The sequence below is a fragment of the Cornus florida genome, unplaced genomic scaffold, assembly GCF_030987335.1.
Source record: "Cornus florida cultivar Cherokee Brave unplaced genomic scaffold, ASM3098733v1 CherokeeBrave_3.0.0_Hap2_Chr03, whole genome shotgun sequence".
Classification (NCBI taxonomy): domain Eukaryota; kingdom Viridiplantae; phylum Streptophyta; class Magnoliopsida; order Cornales; family Cornaceae; genus Cornus; species Cornus florida.
In genome coordinates, this window is record NW_026775573.1 from 14,860,680 (window position 1) to 14,881,151 (window position 20,472).

General features: G+C 34.2%; 3 protein-coding genes across 3 annotated transcripts; 1 reads left to right on the plus strand and 2 right to left on the minus strand.

Moving 5' to 3' along the window:
- Window positions 1–2,855: 2,855 nt before the first annotated feature.
- Window positions 2,856–9,755, plus strand: LOC132299626 (kinesin-like protein KIN-14I). Its single transcript, XM_059796367.1, has 19 exons — window positions 2,856–3,312; window positions 3,875–4,041; window positions 4,152–4,295; window positions 4,412–4,642; window positions 4,734–4,805; window positions 5,100–5,165; window positions 5,312–5,389; window positions 5,533–5,664; window positions 5,748–5,829; window positions 5,912–6,007; window positions 6,154–6,330; window positions 6,430–6,536; window positions 6,670–6,848; window positions 6,969–7,130; window positions 7,273–7,526; window positions 7,644–7,807; window positions 7,958–8,098; window positions 8,562–9,064; window positions 9,338–9,755. Exons 1-19 carry the CDS (start codon window positions 3,195–3,197, stop codon window positions 9,453–9,455), a joined length of 2,991 nt encoding a protein of 996 aa, XP_059652350.1. The 5' UTR covers window positions 2,856–3,194; the 3' UTR covers window positions 9,456–9,755.
- Window positions 9,756–10,242: 487 nt separating this feature from the next.
- On the minus strand, window positions 10,243–10,860 carry LOC132301141 (wall-associated receptor kinase-like 20). Its single transcript, XM_059798420.1, has one exon. The coding sequence runs from the start codon at window positions 10,858–10,860 to the stop codon at window positions 10,243–10,245; it is 618 nt and encodes a 205-aa protein (XP_059654403.1).
- A 4,241-nt stretch (window positions 10,861–15,101) lies between these two features.
- Window positions 15,102–19,797, minus strand: LOC132299627 (single-stranded DNA-binding protein, mitochondrial). Its single transcript, XM_059796368.1, has 6 exons — window positions 19,639–19,797; window positions 19,229–19,413; window positions 18,106–18,314; window positions 17,927–18,027; window positions 15,459–15,518; window positions 15,102–15,358 (listed from the first exon to the last, which is right to left on the minus strand). Exons 1-6 carry the CDS (start codon window positions 19,709–19,711, stop codon window positions 15,342–15,344), a joined length of 645 nt encoding a protein of 214 aa, XP_059652351.1. The 5' UTR covers window positions 19,712–19,797; the 3' UTR covers window positions 15,102–15,341.
- Window positions 19,798–20,472: the final 675 nt, after the last annotated feature.

Below are 20,472 nucleotides of genomic sequence, written 5' to 3' on the forward strand. Positions count from 1 at the left end.
TTTTTCCCTGAATTAATTAAGTGCATTCTTGTAAAGAAAATAGTACATCTTTCGGATTCGAAAGATTCTGAAAGAAGGTTATGTGAGCGGTAATTTCACATCATATGATGAGATCCATATCTGTCACACGAATTTTATTAATCGGGATCATTTGAAAAAATTTCGTTACTCTTCTTATAAAAGAAATTAAAAAGAAAATAAATGAAAAATTGCAGGTTACACCAAGAAATTCCTTCAGTGGTAAGTGCAACCATTTTTTTTTTTCCCTCTTGAAGTGGTTGCTTTGATTGCTTGGCTTTAACTACTTTTGTAGCCAATGAGAGAAATTATATAAAATCAAAAAGTAGTTTGTTGAAATTCACATGTAAAAATTAATATGGAACTCATTGTAGGCACATGTCGGTGCCCTTTTAATAGCTTAGTTTAAAATTTAAGTTTATATCCATCAATAAAATTTACTTAAACCCATAAATTTTTAACAATTAATTTTATAGAATGTCTATTTCATTTTTAGCATGCATGTCAAAAATCAATTTAATCGGAGAGTAAAGTTGCCTTATCAAAACATCACAATTATATATATATATATATATATATATATATATATATATATATATATAAATAGACTTTTTTTCTCCCAAAAACTAGACTTTTATTATGATATATTATCAAATAAAAAAAGAAGAAGTAGGTTAATGGACTAGACAATATCGATTGATGGTGATAAATGCACTCTCTTTTTAACCGGATAAACTCATTATTAATTATTATTATTATTATTATTTGAAATAAATGACAAATATACCTCTAATGTATCCGATTAAGGGTGATAAAAGTTTTCTTGTTTAAAGGTTTGGAACTACTTTAAAAGTGGAATGCATCTTATGATACATAACCTAACATTTCAGTAGTCCGTGTCAATAAAATCGTTGTGATTTTACTTTAAAAGAGGAATGCATTTGGTTAAGAGTTATGATACATAATCTAGCATTACAGTTGTCTATGTCAATAAAATTGTTAGATGCAACATAAAGGGACCTACACGAATTCCCTATATCAACATATAAGAATTGTTCAACCAAGCACTTCTGTTTGATGAAACAAATCATTTTTCTTTGGTTAAAAAGAGATTGTTAATATCGTCTCCCTATTAAGTTTACTTTATAAATATATGATTGAACAGACAAAAGATAAATTTTAAAGAAATTTAGTTTATGATTTGGTGAAGTATAAGTAATTATCCCTACAATGCATGTAAGTTTTATCTAACCTTTTCATGATTAGTTATAATTATCCTTAATGATTAGATATAATTACTAAGGAATCTAATTGAGAGATGTTAAGAGTTCAAGCTCATTAGCATAAACTTCTGACTTCAAAATATACATATAAAATTGAAGTAACATTTTTGTATAGGTATGACTTATGTTATTAGAAATATTTTAAGTCTTGATGTGTTTGTTATTACGTGTAAAAAGAGAAAAGAAAAGCATAGATCAATAGCTAAATAAAAGGGTTAAAATCATAAAACCTTTCATACTTTCAAATTTTAATCATAAAATTTTAACTTGTTTTAAAAACCTATACACTTTTAAAAAATGATCACATTGTTCCAATATCTGTATCCGACTCTTGAATCGGATTATAAAATGACAAATTTAATCTTATTATTTAATGTTAAATTAAAAATTAAAAATTATTTTTTAAAATTAAGTTACAAAAGTTATGTTTGAGAGAGAGAGAGGGAGACCAACGAGTCAGTGGCTTAGCGGTATCGGTCTCTTACTTTCCAAAGGGAGGTTAAGAGTTCAAGTCTCAGAAGAGACGTGTGTGTGAGTACCAACTAAAAAAAAAAAAAAAAAGAGGGGGTGTGAGAGGTGAAGAAAAAGATTAAAGGGTATTTTTGTAATTTTAAAAAATAATTTTTAGTTTTTAATTTAACATTAAATAATAAGGTTAAATTTGTTATTTCATAGTCCCGGGTCGAATACGGATATTGGGGATCACTTTTTAAAAATATAGGGATTTTTTGAAACAGATTAAAATTTTATGATCAAAATTTAAAAATAATGAAAGTTTTATAATTTTAACCCTAAATAAAATAAATAGTTAATTTTATAGTACCTTATATCTACAACTTCAAAATAGCTTGAAGACACGATAATCATGTAATTAGATTTTGAATACACCATCAAAAGCTATAAAATACAAGTCTATCTAAAATTAATTGACTTTTTCTTTTGCCCCGCAAATACTTTTCAAAATTGTTTCCCTCTTTTTTCAGTGTTTGGTGCAACCCTGCAACCATAATAAAACACATAGCAGAGCATTCTTTTTCTTTTTTCGTGGGCGCAATTTATTAGATTGGTGGTCAATATATATATATATATATATATAAATACCAGTATACCACATAAATATAATGACACCAATATCACTATTATAAAAACATTTTGAGAACGAATCTATAACATTTTTCTTTTTATTATGATAAGTTGCCAAGAAATATACCAATCTATGAACTTAAACTCATCATGATATATATATATATATATATTTTTATAGTCAGATCCCGACAAATTTCATTTTGCCAAAAAAATATATATATTTAATATTTTAACCAAAACAACATATAAGTATATTTTTCTAAAGAAATTGATTAATCACAACTCATATAAAGCAGGGGCAATTTCGGAATAAAGAATAAGAACATGTAAAATTAGCCACTAGTAGTTTTTTCTCAGCCGTCGAATACAAACCGTCAGGGGTCCGAGCCGAGAGGTTCGGAACCTGCTTCGTTGTATAGATTTAGAGAGAGAGAGAGAGAGAGTTGATAAAGATACAGAGAGGTAAAAAGAAAGGCTATGGCGGAGGAGAGAGTGTGACGAAAAAAGATCCAAACACCATTTGTTTCTCTCTCCTCTCTCTATAGTTCCCCACCATTTCTCTCTCTCTCTCTACTTTCTCAATAGATCTTGCCATCAAACCCTAGCCCTCTTTGTGTATATCTGTAACTATATAGTGTATATATATATACACACACACGTACATTCTCTTTCTTTTGAGAATTGTATTCAAATTGGTACACTTGCTTGAATTTGGAAGACTCTTTTAACACAGATGGTGAAATATTGAATTTCAATTTCAATTGTTTAACGGTCAGTTTTGTTCCTCTGCTTTTCGGCGGTGGTCTTATGGCGACGGAGGGTATTTTATCGTTTTCTGTGGCGTCTGTTCTTGAGGATGTTCTTCGGCAGCATGGAAAGCGCTTGAACGACCTCGATATGGCGTCTAGGAGGGTTCAGGAAGCTTGTACGATCTTTTTTTTCTCCATTATTTTGAAATTTGTTCTTGAATTTTCGATAATTTGATTTTTATATATATCTGAATTTTGATTTGAATTTGTGATTTCTAGTCCACAATGATTAGTATGTGACATTTATCTATTGGTTTCCTGAATTCGACTGAATCTTGTTTGGTATTATATATATACGCACACAATTTAATCAATTATATCCTTCTGATGCTTTTATATGAATTTCTCAAAGCTTCCTGAACTGGGAGTTGTTTGAATTGTACAATGACGTTGAAGGAGTTCATCCCCAATCCATAAATTATCTTTATTATTGCATTCTTGATAGACAGTGGCCTTTAAAAGAGATCAGAGTATCATATGAAGCGGGGTCTTTTCTGTTTAATTTGAAAAGATAAATACTCTTCATTTTCTTTCATAATATCGAATTCTATGAGTTAATTGGAGACCATTTCAGTGCAATGCATCTCTTTTTTGTCAGTTTTATGCTGCTAGGTGAAGTTTTTCCTTTTCTTGCCTTGATTTTGTTTGAAAGAATTATGTTGGGATGTTGTTTTGCAGCCATAAGAAGATATGAAGTGGCTGGGTGGCTAAGAAAGATGGTTGGAGTTGTTGGGGGTAAAGATTTGCCAGCTGAGCCTTCAGAAGAAGATTTCAGGCTTGGGTTGCGAAGCGGAATAATCCTTTGTAATGTTCTCAACAAGATTCAGCCTGGCGCTGTGCCAAAAGTACGGTTCATTTCAGTTCTTGATTTTATTTTATTTAATTTGTTGCTGTTATTGCTTCTTCTTTATCATATGTCTTTTCTTTTAATGCTCTTAGTTTCCATTTTGCTTAGGTAGTCGAAGCTCCTTGTGATTCTGTTATTGTTCCTGATGGGGCAGCTCTGTCTGCATACCAATACTTTGAAAATGTAAGGAACTTCCTTGTGGCTGTGGAGGAAATGGGACTGCCAACCTTTGAAGCCTCTGATTTGGAACAGGTAGTAGAGATGTGTGGTAATTCGGTACTGGCAGAAGTATTTTGATCTATTTCAATTACAAAATTTTGCCTAAAATGATGAATGGGGAATTGAGCTTCCATATTCTGAATTTTCAGGGAGGAAAATCTTCAAGGATTGTGAACTGTGTACTTGCACTGAAATCATATCACGACTGGAAACAAGGAGGTGGAAGTGGTATGTGGAAATATAGCGGAAATATGAAATTCACCAGCTCTGGGAAGCATTTTGTACGGAAAAATTCTGAACCATTCATGAATTCCTTTTCAAAGAACTTGTCAAGTGAGAGGTCTCTGGATAGTTTGTCTAACGAGGATGTCAATGAAATGGTAAGAGAGCTTTACCATTTGAGAGTTATTCTAGTCTTTGACGTTATTGAAAATCGTCTCTTTAAACTACTGTTTGCATTTTAAATTGCAGGGTAACACCCGTTCCTTGCATATGCTTGTCCGTGAGCTTCTTTCAGAAAAGAAGCAAGAAGAAATTCCTAGTGTAAGTTTCCTTATGCTTGTTGCACTAAGTAAAATATCTTACCTGAATACCTCAGCCAACTGCTGTAAGTGATGAGGAGTTGGGGTAAGCTTATACACAGCAAACAAGGGGATCATATTTTGACATTTGTTGACTTAGTGAGTAATAATAACCGAAGGAACTTTCTATAGAACGTTTGATTATATCTTGGTTAAATTATCACTATATCACTGATGGATAGATTCTCATCCTTCTTTGACCAGTGCATTCTATTTTTCGTTCTGAGAAAACATGTTACTTTGTTGTTTGTAACAGATTGTGGAGAATATGCTCAGCAAAGTTATGGAGGAATTTGAACGCCGCTTAGCAGGCCAAAATGAGGTAATCAGCTTCCTTTCTACCATGTTTTTGGTTTGACGTATAACATGAGTGTCTTGTCTTTAGAGTAGAAAAGTTTCAAATGATAGGTGGTTAATTTTTCTATTGAGCTTTTCATTATATCTAACATCTTTTTGGTGATTTGACAGATGAAAGCTACTCTAGGAGACATGGATACCTCTGGCCCTAACAAATGTGTCCCAATATCTGATTCTGGGGAAATAAATGTATGGTTTTCATTTTTTTAGAAAGTTCAGATAGAACAAATAAATTGTACAGTTTAGTCCATTTTGCACAAAGCATCTCAATTTTGTCTATAGTTCTTGAATGCAATCTAGTGACATATTCCTCTACTGATGTAATGGTTAAGATGGAAGATGAAGCAACCACAAAGATAGTAAAAGATGAATGCTGCAATAAAAAGGATATTCATGATGAGCAATCAACACACCAGGTTTTGAAACAGCGGATGCTGGTTGAACAACAACATAAAGATATACAGGTAATTGAGTAATTATTGGACTACTATGTGTTTAACTAACTTGCATATGAGTGTAATTGTGAATTAATGTTCATATTTTGTAGGAATTGAAACATACTCTTCATAATGCAAAAGTAGGTATCCAGAATTTGCAAAACACTTATCAAGAAGAGGTCAATAATCTTGGTTAGTTTCAGATCAAATTGTTGCACATTTATGGAGATTACAAACATGAAATAATAATCTAATCCCTTGCAATTTTTAATAGGTAAACATTTGCATGGTCTAGCTCATGCTGCTTCAGGATACCACAGTGTCCTTGAAGAAAACCGCAAGTTATACAATCAAGTGCAAGACCTCAAAGGTAATACTGTCAGTGACTTAAAGCTAACTATAACGGGTGGTTGTTGGGTTATGTAATGACAGTGAAGGCTTAAAGCTAGCTAACGTAAGAAATTGTTCTTAGGATTTTTAATGACACTGAATAATTACTTGCTTATGTTTAAATAGGAAATATTAGGGTGTACTGCCGAGTGCGACCTTTCTTGCCTGGGCAACCAAATCGTTTGAGCAGTGTGGATCATGTAGATGAAGGGAACATTACAATTCTCACTCCTTCAAAATATGGAAAAGAGGGCCGGAAATCGTTCACATTCAACAAAGTTTTTGGTGCATCTGCAACTCAAGGTCGCTAAGGTCCCCATTGTAGTTATTCTTCTTCTTATAAATCCCCCACATGTCAGCAATATTTTAGACCACATTTTTTTTTTTTTTTCCCTCCTGCAGAAGAGGTATTTTCAGACACTCGGCCTTTGATTCGTTCGGTCCTTGATGGTTACAATGTTTGTATATTTGCATATGGCCAAACAGGATCAGGGAAGACTTATACTATGGTAAGAGATTCCATACATGGTTTGCTACACTCACAATGATGAATCCATACATTAAATGCTTTTTAACATTAATAGATTTATGGTCATTTTTAATGACCTTCCTTTTTGCCATTTTGACTATTTTTATACGCAGACTGGACCTGGAGTGATTACACAGGAGGGCCTAGGTGTAAACTACAGGGCATTGAGCGATTTATTTCTAATCTCAGAACAGAGAAAGGACACTTTTTTGTATGATGTTTCCGTTCAGATGATTGAGATCTACAATGAGCAAGTTAGGGATCTGCTTGTGATAGATGGTTCTCAAAAAAGATATCCTTTATATTGGTTGTTTATTTTTTTTTCCTGAATATAATGGTTGTTTATTCACTCACCTTAGCTTGTTTTGTTCAATCCAACTACATTATATTTGTGTTCTTAACTCGTACGCACATTAGAAATTCGTAACAGCTCTCAGAACGGAATAAATGTACCAGATGCAAACCTTATACCGGTTTCATCAACATCAGATGTTATTAATTTAATGAATCTAGGGCATAAAAATCGTGCAGTCGGTGCTACAGCCATGAATGATCGTAGTAGTCGTTCTCACAGGTACAAAATATCAGAAATAAATATAATTTACTGAATTTTTCACAATTTTATGTAACCCAATTATAATATTTTGCAATTATGATTTTGAGACCATATCAGCAGTTTTCTAATCTTCTAGTGCAATTGTATATTTTAACTGCAGTTGCTTGATGGTTCATGTTCAAGGAAGAGATCTGACATCTGGAACAATTCTTCGTGGTTGTATGCATCTGGTTGACCTGGCAGGAAGTGAAAGAGTTGATAAATCTGAGGCAGTAGGAGATAGATTAAAGGAGGCGCAACATATTAACAAGTCTCTTTCTGCTCTAGGAGATGTTATATCTTCTCTTGCCCAGAAAAATTCTCATGTTCCCTATAGAAACAGTAAACTCACACAATTGCTCCAAGATTCACTTGGTAAGATTAAATATCCTCTGGCTGTAGAAAATTCTCTTTCTTTCTTTCTTTTCTTTTCTTTCTTTTATTTTTTTATTTTTTTATGTAATTAGGTTTTTGGCTCTTATATTTTATTAGGAGGGCAAGCCAAGACTCTAATGTTCGTTCACGTAAGTCCTGAGTTTGATGCTATTGGAGAAACAATTAGTACACTTAAATTTGCTGAACGAGTTTCAACTGTTGAGCTGGGTGCTGCTCGGGCTAACAAAGATAGTGCAGATGTCAAGGAGCTGAAGGAACAGGTTTTTACACTCTTTATATCCATGTTACTTGAGGATGCCTGTTGCTTTCATAATCGGACTGTTTACTTTAGGAAGCACTTATCTTTTACCTATCTGGTCTCTTCCATTTTGTTTAATTAATTGCTGTTTTCACTTATGATGTGCTTCCAGATTGCTAGTCTTAAGGCAGCCTTGGCAAGGAAGGACGGAGAAGCAGAGTACCAGCAATCCAGATTCAGCAGCCCTGAAAGAGTGACAGCAAAGTCTCCTGGGTCAGACAGTCGGAGGCTGAGTGATGTTGGTACAGCAGAGGTATGCTTAACTCATAACAAAGTCTCTGATAATTATGCTTCAGTGAAGTATCTGTTTCCCCAAACAGATTGGCAATGTCTCCCAAGCACCATAACCTTGGTTATTAAAGTGGATTCATAATAATTGAATTGAACTTGTAGCGAATTGGATAGGACAAGGGGATTGTTTCAGAAATTGGAGTCATCAAAAAAGAAAAATGAAAATTAGATTATAATTTATTTGAAACAATTTGGTTCTCTGAAATGAATTGAATTTCTGTTATTAGAGGAAGTTACTAATTTATTATATGATGGCAAATAAAAATGAGAAATAAAAAGAAGAAGAAGAAGTCATTAAATGCCAAGTAGAAGGTTTAAAATGAAAAAACAGATTGGCTTTATTTTTGTGTTGTCTGAAAATCAAGTGTTTGGGATATAATAGAATCAATTTAACCAGAGTTCGACTCTTCTCTTCTGGCCTGCAGACTAGGAAGTTGGGAAGGCAAAGAAGCTTAGATCTTGACTTGTTGACGGAATCACCTCCTTGGCCACCCATTGACAGCCCTGGGTTAAAGGAAGACGAGAAAGAAGTGGGTTCTGGTAATTGGGTTGATAAAGTCATGGTAAACAAGCAAGACGGGGTAGGTAGAGATGAAATTTCACCAGGACGTTGGGTAGAAGAAAACAGACAATTGCCTGAGATGTTTTATCAGAGATTTGCCTCCGACCCATCAAAGATATACCCTGAACAATCCTTTAACAAACTTTCAGCCAATAGAAAAGACAGCCAAGACTATGAAGCACAAAGGAATCGGTATGAGACAGCAACCACGGATGAGTCCGATGACTTTGAGGCTGCAACTAGTGATTCATCTGAGCCAGACTTTCTTTGGCAATTAAATGTTCCCAAAGTCAGCAACATACCGAATGGACTGGGATCAAAAATTAAGAGACCTAACGCAAAGCAAACAAAAATCCCAGAAATAAGGTACTATGATCTGTAACCATCATAAACTTTCTTTTTTCTTTGCTGATTTTCTTCTTTCGAACATTCCATTTCACTATTTGGCAAACTTTCCATAATATAATAAGGAACCATTTAGAACCATTCATCCAGTTGGGTGAATTGAATTGATGAAGGGAAAATTTGGTGACAAAGAATAATTATTCTATTCGCAGGCTTGCACTTATTGCTCTTTAACTTTGTCATTCTGCTACATTCCAGCAGTGCTCTGAATGTGAATTATTTTGTTGTCAACAGGAGTTTGATTCCAGCACCACCATCACGGAGACAATCCACTGGTAGTTCACCGTTGCAAAAGACTATAAAGCGTTCGGCTTCTGTTGATGGAAAGCGGAAAGTAGCGAATGGGAAGTAGTGAGATATGCTGTTATGGGGTGTTGAGGGAAGTGTTTTGTGTTGGTCTTTTTCTTTCGTTTTTCCCCATGTGAATTAGTTAGGTATAGAGAGAGAGAGGTGTTCATATGTGAAGTGGCAATACTCTAGTTGCCTGTATTTTCTCCAGTGGGTGATCCCTGAGATTTCTGGTGTCCCATTGACGGTTTCGATTTGTTTATACGAGTGTTGATTTATTTGCAACAATTTTTTATTTTTTTAAATTTTTGTTAGAAAAAGAAAAAAAGAAAGAAAGAACGGATAAAAATCATTTGTATCTTCATACTCTATTATGTGTCACTTAGTTCAGTACATTGTATGCGGCATCTGGATGTCTACTTGAATTGGTTTAGTAGAAAAGTTAAATCTATCTTGTTTTCTAAGTATGGTCAGTTATGTTTTTGGCAAAAATAATGATTTCTTTGGATGCTTATAGAAAGTATTATGTAGTGATACCCCATTTCATGTTACCAACTTACCACATAAAGGATGTAAGCTAATCTCCAAATTTCAGATATTCCTATGATATTTTACACTGAAATATTTAATCTGTGCCTTGTTATTAAATTCAAGTGGAGAGGTTGTACAAGGTCAAACACTCTTCAAAAGCTGTTTGGTGATCAGTGGATCAACCAAAGCCTGCTTATCATGAACCTCTTTGATAGTTGCAGGAACAGATAACAGAAAAGCTAACAAGAAAAAGAAACAAAGTGTTATTCCATTCCTCCCAATGGAGGCACCTTTTCCCTACCGCAACATCACGGCCAGTCTCAGTTAGGAGGCAACCATTGCAGCTCGACGCCATAGTTCCAAGATTCAGGTGACTCCGACTTGATGTCCACGATAGATGTGTAAGCACTGCAGCCTCCAACCCTGATCCTGATTCTATGCGAAGTCATGGATGCATCTTTAAGGTAAGTGCAGCATAGTGTGTTCTTACAACCTCTACCCATTACTACCTTGTCTTCAAAGAGCCTGCAAAGGCTGTTCGAAGAACAATTTAATGGCGACAAGAGAATGTTTTTAGAGCAGTTCAGTAACATGACAGTGTTGCGAGTAGAAATGTTGAAGGGAGACTCCTCATCTAGGCTGAGGCCTCCTAAAGTGAGATCAGAAGACTGGCAAGTGTTTTCTTGTATCGAGGGTGGGCTTATAATGAGCTTATAAGCACTTGGATTGGTGCTGAGGATTTTGTAGTAAAATCCTGTGGCTGATAAGAATTCTAGGTTGCCATTGTTGCAGTAGACTCTGTACTTAGGGTTTCCACAGCTTTCGTCGGTGCTAAGGGGGTATGGAACATCCATGTTGCCACATTTAGGGCAAGCTTCTAGCGACGAGACGCAGATTAGTGAAATGATGGAAAGAAAAATCATAACAAACATGTTCATGGTTAGAACATGAAGAAACACCACAAAGAAGCAAGAATAGCCAACAGTTAGATGCCTATTTATAGTTTAGAACATGAAGAAACACCACAAAGTAAGAATAACCAAGATTTTAGATGCCTATTTATAGGAATAGAACATGAAGATACAACACAAAGACGCAAGAATGTCCAAGAGTTAGATGCCTATATATAGGAAATCATAGAAGTTATAATACAAAAGAATATTATGGCAACGTACCTAACCTTTGTTAATCTTTAAATTTATAAATTATTATATAGTAAAAGAGTTCTATTATGGTTTTAATCGAATGGAACCGAATGCCTCTCTATTCATTAGATCATTCATATGGGACCCAAACAAAAGTCATACTTTCAGTATCTGGATAGGTGTTACAAGGGTCTCACATCGGATCAATGGGCGGGTATATAACACTATTCAATAACTTAAGCTTTTTGATAAATGGGCAAGCTCTCACTCATTACAGTTAATATTAGAGTTAGACTCAATCTTTGATCCGGTACCACGCCAAGCACCTGTCTCAGAAAGCGTCCGGGTAAGTCACCCGGATAGGCAGGGTGGCCTGACCGCAACGAAGGGGTTGCGAGTTTGGGTGGGGGAAAGGGTATTTGTTCCACATCGAATCCGAATGTAAAGTAAAAAACGTATAAATAGGTAAGTATGTAGCACTACCCAATAAGAAGATTATTATTCTGTTGAATTGTTGTCTGAGTGCAAACCTGTTAAGTTCATTCTCATCCTAAATGTGGCCAGATACATTTCTAAATCTGACTAGATACATGTGTCTTATTTCATTTGTAGGTCTTAAATAGGGAATAAAATAGTTATAAGAGTAGAAGCCACTCCCATGAATTTTGAAGCTAATTAGCCACTTTGGTTTACATTATAACAAGTGTTTCAGTCAGGTGATTATTAAAATGGATTTATTTCTCCCCTGCCTTTTAACATGATTTAATGATGATTCCTAGGATTTTGTAAAGGATCAGTAATTCTTTTCCTTTCTCCTCCCTCTTTTCTCCCCTTGATGGAATGCCAGTAAGAATTTTTCTCAGCAGAATTCATAATGAAAAGACACTCTGCACTTACAATGAACCGAGTAGGGTCCTCTCTTATGCAATGGCCGATCCCGTGCATATGAAAAGATGAAAATCTCTCACATGGGGTGAGATTTACTCAACTTGTGGAGATTACATTCCATGTAAGGTGTTCTTCATCCTTTCTTGTGTATTAAATTGTTCAGTGCAAAATAAGAACGGAGCCGGTTAAGGCTTAAGTGGGTCCCCCTAAACTTTTAAAAAAAATTAAAATTGCCCACCCTCAATTTTTAATTTTTTTTTTTAATTTTTGTATGTATAATTCTTTAAAATTTTAAAATTTCCCTTCCTTAAATTTTTTAATTGCATTGTGTCCCCCCTCAACTTTTAAAAAATTTCAATTTTGTATGTATAATTCTTTAAACTTTTGAAATTGCCCTGCCTAGAATTTTTTTATTGGGGGTGACCCCTAAACTTTTAAAAAATTACATTTTTATATGTACAATGTTAAAATTGCCCACCCTCAACTTTTAATCATTTTTATATTTGTATGTATAATTCTTTAAAATTTTAAAATTGTCCTTCCTTAAATTTTTTTTTTTGCATTGTCCCCCCTCCCAACTTTTATGTATAATTCTGTAAAATATTAAATTTGTCCTGCCTTAAAAAAAATTTATTGCATTGTGCCTCCTGAACAAAATTGCAGGCTCCATTGCACAACATATGATCCTAATTGATAATATACATATATGTAGTATGTATACATGTTTGGAATAGGATCTAGACTTAAGATCAAGCAAGTGTGCCCATGAGAATTCACTTTAGGAGTTTAGTAGCTTGGTTTATCTTTAGAACTCAGGAGAATGAAAAATGATTTTTACAATGACAAGATGAACCGAGTAGGTGGGTCCCCACATGAGTGCGTCATGTGGCTGCCAAATTGCCAAATCTACACTCACAATATTACTCATATCAAGACAACGTAATTTTTCGTACAAAAAGAAAAAGAAGAGATCATGTTATCTGAAATAATGTCCATTAATAATGAAGACAAATTTTCTTCGAAAAATCGCAACGTGAAATACAATTTGTCACGTAACTAATACTAATACACAATAATGATCCTTTTCAGGACACATTTGTCATTATGAGTGAACATATGCAGATATTTTTGTTTTCGTTACTTTTCTTATTATTTTCCTAATGCACATATTGGAGAATGACGAATGCAATGAGTTATAATTTCTACTACTTTGACCATATTAATCTTAAAACTCAAAATATAATAGGCTAATAATAGCAACTAAAAAAGTTTGAAACATAATATATGAAAAGTAACACACAAGTGCTCTTAAGAAGAGAACAAAGCAAATTGGTCAACCCTCTCTCTCTTCCAAGTTGTGTTAGGGGCAAAACAATATAAATTACAATCAATCACACACTAATCCCCCACTTTACTTGTTTATGGTTTTTCATTTGCAAAGAGGGCATCCCAATTCCCAAGTGGTTGTACCTTTTGAGCCCTAGAAAATTGTTGAGGTTGATATAAGTGGAAAGGACAGTCTCATCAAAAGTTGTAAAGATAGTGCGAGTGTACCTTAAATAAACAAGTGTGTCGGTCGTTAATGTGTAGATGTGTCAAATGTTTCTTAGGCCATGAACATAAATAATGCCCATAAAAAAGACACTTCAATCATACAGTTTGGAGGATGGCAAACCTTGGACCAAGTCGTGTCAAAATTTTATTGCTGTGTGCACTAAAATTGTTCCAACTAGGCACCAAGGAAATCAGCAATGTCACTTGCATTTGTTTGTTTGATACACACACATACATATAATATATATATATATATATATATATATATATATATATATATATACATATCACTTGAAAACTTATAACCTATGTGGAGAAATGCTTTATGTGACAAGATATGACCTAGTATCATCGGTGCAGAAATGCCTTTCTTGTACCAATAGACTATTATCTTCATTTTATACCCACAAGATATGACTTAGTATCATTAGTGTAGGAATGTCTAGTATCCGAATGTCTTTCTTGTACCAATAGACTATTATCCTATTTTATACTCACAAGATATGACCTAGTATCATCAATGCAGGAATATCTTTCTCGTACCAATAGATTATTATCCTGATTATATACCCCTCCTCCTCAAAAGATAGAAGGGGTTTAACTCCATGATGAACGAGAAAAACTTAATTGAGCCGATTATAGTGATAACATGGTATCACCGTCTTATTAAATAATGTCATGTAGTGATAAGACCACCAAAATAAAACACTTTTACTTGTGTAACATGATACAATCGATTGATGACACATATAACAAAGTATTAAAGGTGACTTTCTCGCGGTGGACAATTTGTGAAGTATGTGAGTACTAAACAAACCCCAGAGAAAAAAATAAAAAATAATTATTATCATTATATAACCTATATAATAAGTGATTTTCAACAAAGATTTCCCTTGCCAGTTATGAGCAACCAAACCCTCTAAAATCATTCAGTAAACCAAGTTAGATAACATGTAGTAGCTGCTACAAACATCAGACTCAAATTATATGCAGATGCATGTCAGATCACTAACACACATAAATTTTGGAATACTAAAGGAAGAAATGCTTTGAATTTCACCCCTATATGTCAGAATGTACAATTTGCTGAGTTGACTTTATAGAGTTTGTAGTGCTTATGGAGGAGTCTAATTACAAAGCTGGGAGAAAAACTACCATAAAAGTATTGTCACAGGAATGAATGATTTTAAGTAATGTCTTCACACCAAATTTACAGTACTCTCTCCTTTTGGTCTCTTATGAAAATGGCTGCACAAAAAAAACCTAGATAATTTTTTTTAAAAAATATTAAAAAGAGTGACATACCCCTGAAACAATTTAGAATAGGAAGAGAAAATTTTACACAGTAGAATGCACACAAGTGTGACAAGGAATAATAATTCAACTTGGTTGTACAGTAACCATTCTGAGGGAAGAATGAGCATAACAAAAATGGAAGACACTTATAAATTTAACCAAAATTATCAGTAACAAGACCGCAACCTTCCTCTCGACAGTGCTTCTCGAGGCTCCACAAAGTTTGACAAGCAGTGATACCTGATTGGCACCAAAATCTATAGTTGTAGAAATAATACCAAGAGAACAAGCACACGAGAAAAACGAGCATCTGATCATATTAATCAAGGTAAGGTTCTCTTTTAAGCTAGGACAGAACATAAATTTCTACATGCCCGCTGAAAAATCAAGTAGATAAAATAAAAACAAGATACCATAACATTCATCTTGGCCTGGTTACGAATCAAACTAAATATATATTTCTGGTGAAAATGTGATTCTTCAGCTGCTGTCCCCCATTCGAGAATTAGATTTTCATGTGTGCCAATTGATTTCTACTACAGCAGCCCCTCTCCTGGCAGCAAAAAATGGGCACATTTTAGCCCAATATGAAGATTATAAGAGAAAACAATCCCCTCCAGTGATAACTTTTAGATTAAAATAAGAAAACTTACGCAGCTCATCGAAGGAAAGCTTGCTGACACTCTCTCCTGATTTTATGAGACGAATCCTCCCTGCAGGAGAAACATGCAAAATAACAGGTAATTAGTGATCATAGTTTTTTTTTTTTTTTTTTTAATTTATCTTCTATTTATGCAACAAGGTTTAGTTTTTTTTATCGCCTTTTACAACCGTCTTCGGCATCAACACCCAAAATTTGCATTAGTTATACTACAAATCAACTTCTACAGAGTTTTCTCTGAACATCTTGCACCTAGGACACTATGTTTGTGACCCAATTCATAAACAGTAACCAACCAGGTTGATCAGAAACATAATAAAAAGTAACACATCATACTTTGAAAGAGAGTACTTCTTATCCCCTCCAAAGGAAATTTAGCATACACTTAAACTCAAATTTTCCTGAAAGAACAGTTAGGACAATCCTTTTTTGCTGTTCGGCTCTATATGGGGCCAAATTCTTCTCTAGCTCATCAAATCAACATTTTGTACTCATCTCCTCAACCCACACTATATTTGGCCTTCTGCTGTCCTTCTGAGACGGTGAGACCTCCAACTTCAGTCTGTTTGGGTCTTTACTGGACATGAACAATATCTTATTTTCCCCCATCATGTCCTTATTAGGCACTACCCTGAACTTCTGACTAATACATGACTAGCCTTACAATAGCCTCAAAATGACAACTGTTTTCTTTAATCCCTCGTTAATAATTGATCATAACAAAAGATGATCTTGTGGGTTTCTCCTAAGCAACTTCAAATTTTCCTTTCCTGTCATTACCCTCACTAATTGAACTAAAGTAACCGGCTTATTCTTTTTTATTATAAAACCATTAGTTTGTAAACTACCCATCCAAGTACTAACTTAGAATCAATCCAAACTTCATTTTTATCAAATTAATGACACACACCCCGAACTACAAATTTCAAGCAAAAGTACAAGCATATGAGATGTTGTAATATACATTGTAACCAAAGTGATAAATAGTTTTTCTTATATTTCCTAAAGGAAGATAAATCTATATATCTCTATTAAATATATTACAGGACTCCAAGTCTCCCACAACATGCAAGGCAACACATCTAACAAGTATCTAAAATATGTGAACACATGAGTATCCATGTGACTTGGCCAATAGGTCAAATAGAAAATTTACCAACAAATAACCAAAGAAATGGCTATATGTGGGGGATTAAAGATTTGCAGCATAACATGTACATTATTATTTTGCCCATCTGCCAGGGGAACCCAATAAAACAGTATAATAGGTTTCCCAGTCAACATATGCATCTTTTTCTGCATATATTGATTGTTCAAGGTAATTGAGATGAACTCTTTTGCAAGTCTCACTCATAGAAGGCACACACAAGTTGATGGAGGTATCATGTTGACCAGTGTCCGAAGCAACATTTGTTGATAGGGACATGCAACAAGAGCCATAAGTAGGGTTTATAAGAAAAGCCACCGGGGTAGAAGTGGCATCCATAAACCAACATCTAAGCAAGTAACAGGAGCCATCAATGGAAACCAAAAAGAAAAAAGAAAATAAAAAGACTAATGTTTTTGAATCATATTAACATGTTCTCGCTCAATTGCTTCTCTTTACTAAAGTTCACAAAATTTTCACTGACTAAGTTTATTTTGATTGGTTGCTATTGTAAGAGAATTACCAGAATAATGAGATTTAAAGCTGCCATGTAGCTCATTGAGAAAATGGAGTGCTTTCCTCTAAGCAATGATGATCACAACAATATATATTTAACAATTGACGTATTCAACATTTAGGGTTAGCGACCTAACATAATTAATTATTCGGTGAAGAATTACCTGTTAATGAGCATAAATAACTTATTAATGCAAAACAATGGGACACTTTTCTTTCAGGATCCAATGACAATACAAGTATAAGAGACCAAAAAAATGTAAAAAGAAACAAGCACAACATGCAGAAAACCAGGGGTTAAAAGAAGAGCACTAAAGGGAACACATAAGAAAGTGGTGTTATGTTAGCAAGAAACCTTAATGAATTTCTTGGGGGGGGCCGGGAGGAGGAGGGGGAAATTGAAAATGTAAATAATGTCAACACTTTGTAAAAATAATGACAACAGAAAAAATAAATAAACAAATTACTCAAAACAAACAAACAATAAGTAATAATTTGATCAATATGTTGGCAAATGACAATTACAACAGGAAGGAGAAGGGAAGACTTTCTAACCATACTGAAATTGAAACCTCAATCATAATTTGTCCTATACCAAACATAACCCTAGGTTCATTGGTAAACAAGCCTAATTCCTTCTACAAAAGATCAAATAAACTAGTTTCAGCTTTGCAGATAATTTGCAAGGTAACAAGAAAGAAATCGAATATATCCATTGCAAGCTAAAGAACGTGACCTTCTGGCTTGTCATAATAATAAAAGACGAGAAAGAAGTAACGCACTACATGCTAACATACCGTCACGGCGCACGCAAACCTCTGGCACACTTTTAATATCGCCATTAATATTATCATTGTAAACTCTAGTTTCAATTTCACCCTCAACATAAACTGAAGAGCTGCAGGAAAAGCTCCACGCATTAGACAGAAACAAAGTAAAAAAATTCCATCTTTTTTGGAAAAAAGTGGATGGATACTTTTTGACAAGTTGTTGAACTGCATAAGCCCCTAGCTGTTCATTATGCACAGCAATTCGATGCCATTGAGCTGGTTTCGGCAAGTCTCTTGCTCCCACAATTCTTTGATCAAACATGCCCCCTGTCCCAACCGTAAAGATGGTTACAGTTCTACCATTTCTCAAGATCTTCTGCACAGGGGATTGGCCGATTTTGCCACATATAATGGCCTATAAAAGCAAACATTAACCCGTTAAATAAAACTCTTAATTTCTGTAATACAGTAGAAACTGAAATTTACAAACCCAAAATTGAGGACAAGAACAGAAAGCATCATGTCTTGACTACAATGTAGTTTTGGTTTCAGAAAAACAAAATTCTCAGCTAAAAGAATAAATAAATCAAGGTTACTTTATCCGAGTTCACCAATAACAACAACAACAATAAACCAAATTAAATTAAATATCTTTTCTTTCCATTTATTTTCTTAGCAAGAAAATGGGAGCACAAGGGTAAGTTTGAATATTACATGTTTAAGCCATACTCACAAACTACGGTAACATATTTAAAACAAAAATATTATACTACAACAACAATAAAAATAAAAATGATTTTACCATTATTTAGGTCATTGCTCCTTTTAAAGTAATAGCTTATTCTAGATCATCTATAAAAATGTTGCAAAGAAAATTGAGGACAAGAACAAAAAGATTTTCTCTTTTCTACAATGTATTTTTGGCTTCAGAAAACAAAAATCTCAGCCAAAAAATAAAAAATTTGTTGTGCAACAGATCAAGGTAAATTTAATTTCTTTTCTTTCCACTTATTTTCTTAGCAAGAAAACAGTAGCTCAAGGGTAAGTTTGAATATAACTAATAACATGTTTAAGCCATAATCACAAACTAAGATAGCATATTGAAACATCATTTCCAGGAATCAAAAAACATAATAATAACAACCACAACAATAAAAATGATTACACCACCATTTAGGTTACAGCTCCTTTTAAAGCAATAGCCCCATTCCAGATCATCTATTATAGATTAAAACCATGTAAAACACAATGGAGCTGTTCAAGTTCCAAAAAAAGGGCATCTAACAGAACACAAAGTTAATTTCTTCAGTCAGAACTAATATCAAATACCTTATGGACGCCCCTAAAACCCCAACCCCTTCTGGGATCCACGCCCTGGGGTTGTAATTCTGGCTTCTCAGGGAGAAAATCGTCATCATTTATTTCAGCTTCACCGACATTAACATCCGCATCATTGCCATCATCAAATGATGCAGTTGAGTAACAAAACTCTGAGCTTCTTCGGACACCCACCACTAGATTTCATCACAAACACACATTAATTAAAGTTGCTCTAATAAACACTATCCCATATATAAAAGAAACCGCACCCATTACCAATATATTAAACATTAGCACAAACCCATAAAAGAACACATCAAAATGGTGTGATTGATCTTGTGACTATCATCATTTGATTAATCAGAAAAAACCCAATAAATAAAGGTAGAGTAATCCATAAGATATAGAGAGAGAGAAACCAAACGAAGAGTTGGGTCTGATAGAAGGTGAGAGTCTCACGAACTTGGCGTATCTCACAACCAGTGAATTCATCGTCAGCAGCTAAAAACGTACAAGTTTGAAGAAGAGAGTCGCAAATGTAAAATAGGGGTGAAGAAGGGTTTTAGACGGTATTTGAGTCTGAGGTCGGATTATCCAACCAGTAATGGGAATAAGGATCCTCATTCGGACCGGAGCAGGCCCAAAACATTCAAATCCAGGGTCCATACCACACCTCATTAGTCTCATCAAAACCTTTAGTTTTCAAATCATTTTATTTATTTATTTACTCAATTACTCGTATTTAGTTAGTCTTGTCCCACAAGAGGATTCATACTGGAAGTGAAATAAGTATAAATGGGTTGAATATTAGTTCAACTTAATAACTTAAGTTTTTGAATTTTAGATCAGATTATGAAACACACTGTTTATTACAGATCATAAAGCACCCGGTCTGTTAGAACCAATCTTCGTCCTTGATACACCCCCGGCCTACCCAGGGGTGCTCACCCACACGCCTAGGAGCCGGGTGATCAAGGACTAAATATGTCAAAAAAAAAAAAAAAAACCTTAAGCTATTAGATTCATTTCACTTTTCATCCGAATCCAACATGGGACTAAAGGCTTTGCAGTTGTTATAACAGTCCACACTGTAAACCATAACAGTCCACCATAAAGACCTAATGCGCACACACTATGCATTTAAGGTTAAAAAACACAGATGTAATTTAGTTTTACGAGATTTTCTCACTTCATATAATCATGATCAAGATTGATTTTATTGTAATCATGATCAAAGCTCGACTCGATTAATC

Excerpts from the sequence above, each read along its gene's own strand:
- LOC132299626 (XM_059796367.1), top strand. The coding sequence starts at position 3,195 with ATGGCGACGGAGGGTATTTTATCGTTTTCTGTGGCGTCTGTTCTTGAG. Across the intron at positions 7,808-7,957 it reads TCAAGGAGCTGAAGGAACAG|ATTGCTAGTCTTAAGGCAGC; the intron begins GTTTTTACACTC and ends ATGTGCTTCCAG. Across the intron at positions 8,099-8,561 it reads GTGATGTTGGTACAGCAGAG|ACTAGGAAGTTGGGAAGGCA; the intron begins GTATGCTTAACT and ends TCTGGCCTGCAG.
- LOC132301141 (XM_059798420.1), bottom strand. The coding sequence starts at position 10,860 with ATGAACATGTTTGTTATGATTTTTCTTTCCATCATTTCACTAATCTGC.
- LOC132299627 (XM_059796368.1), bottom strand. The coding sequence starts at position 19,711 with ATGAATTCACTGGTTGTGAGATACGCCAAGTTCGTGAGACTCTCACCT. Across the intron at positions 19,414-19,638 it reads CAGACCCAACTCTTCGTTTG|TGGTGGGTGTCCGAAGAAGC; the intron begins GTTTCTCTCTCT and ends GATGAAATCTAG. Across the intron at positions 18,028-18,105 it reads GTTCAACAACTTGTCAAAAA|CTCTTCAGTTTATGTTGAGG; the intron begins GTATCCATCCAC and ends CTTTTCCTGCAG.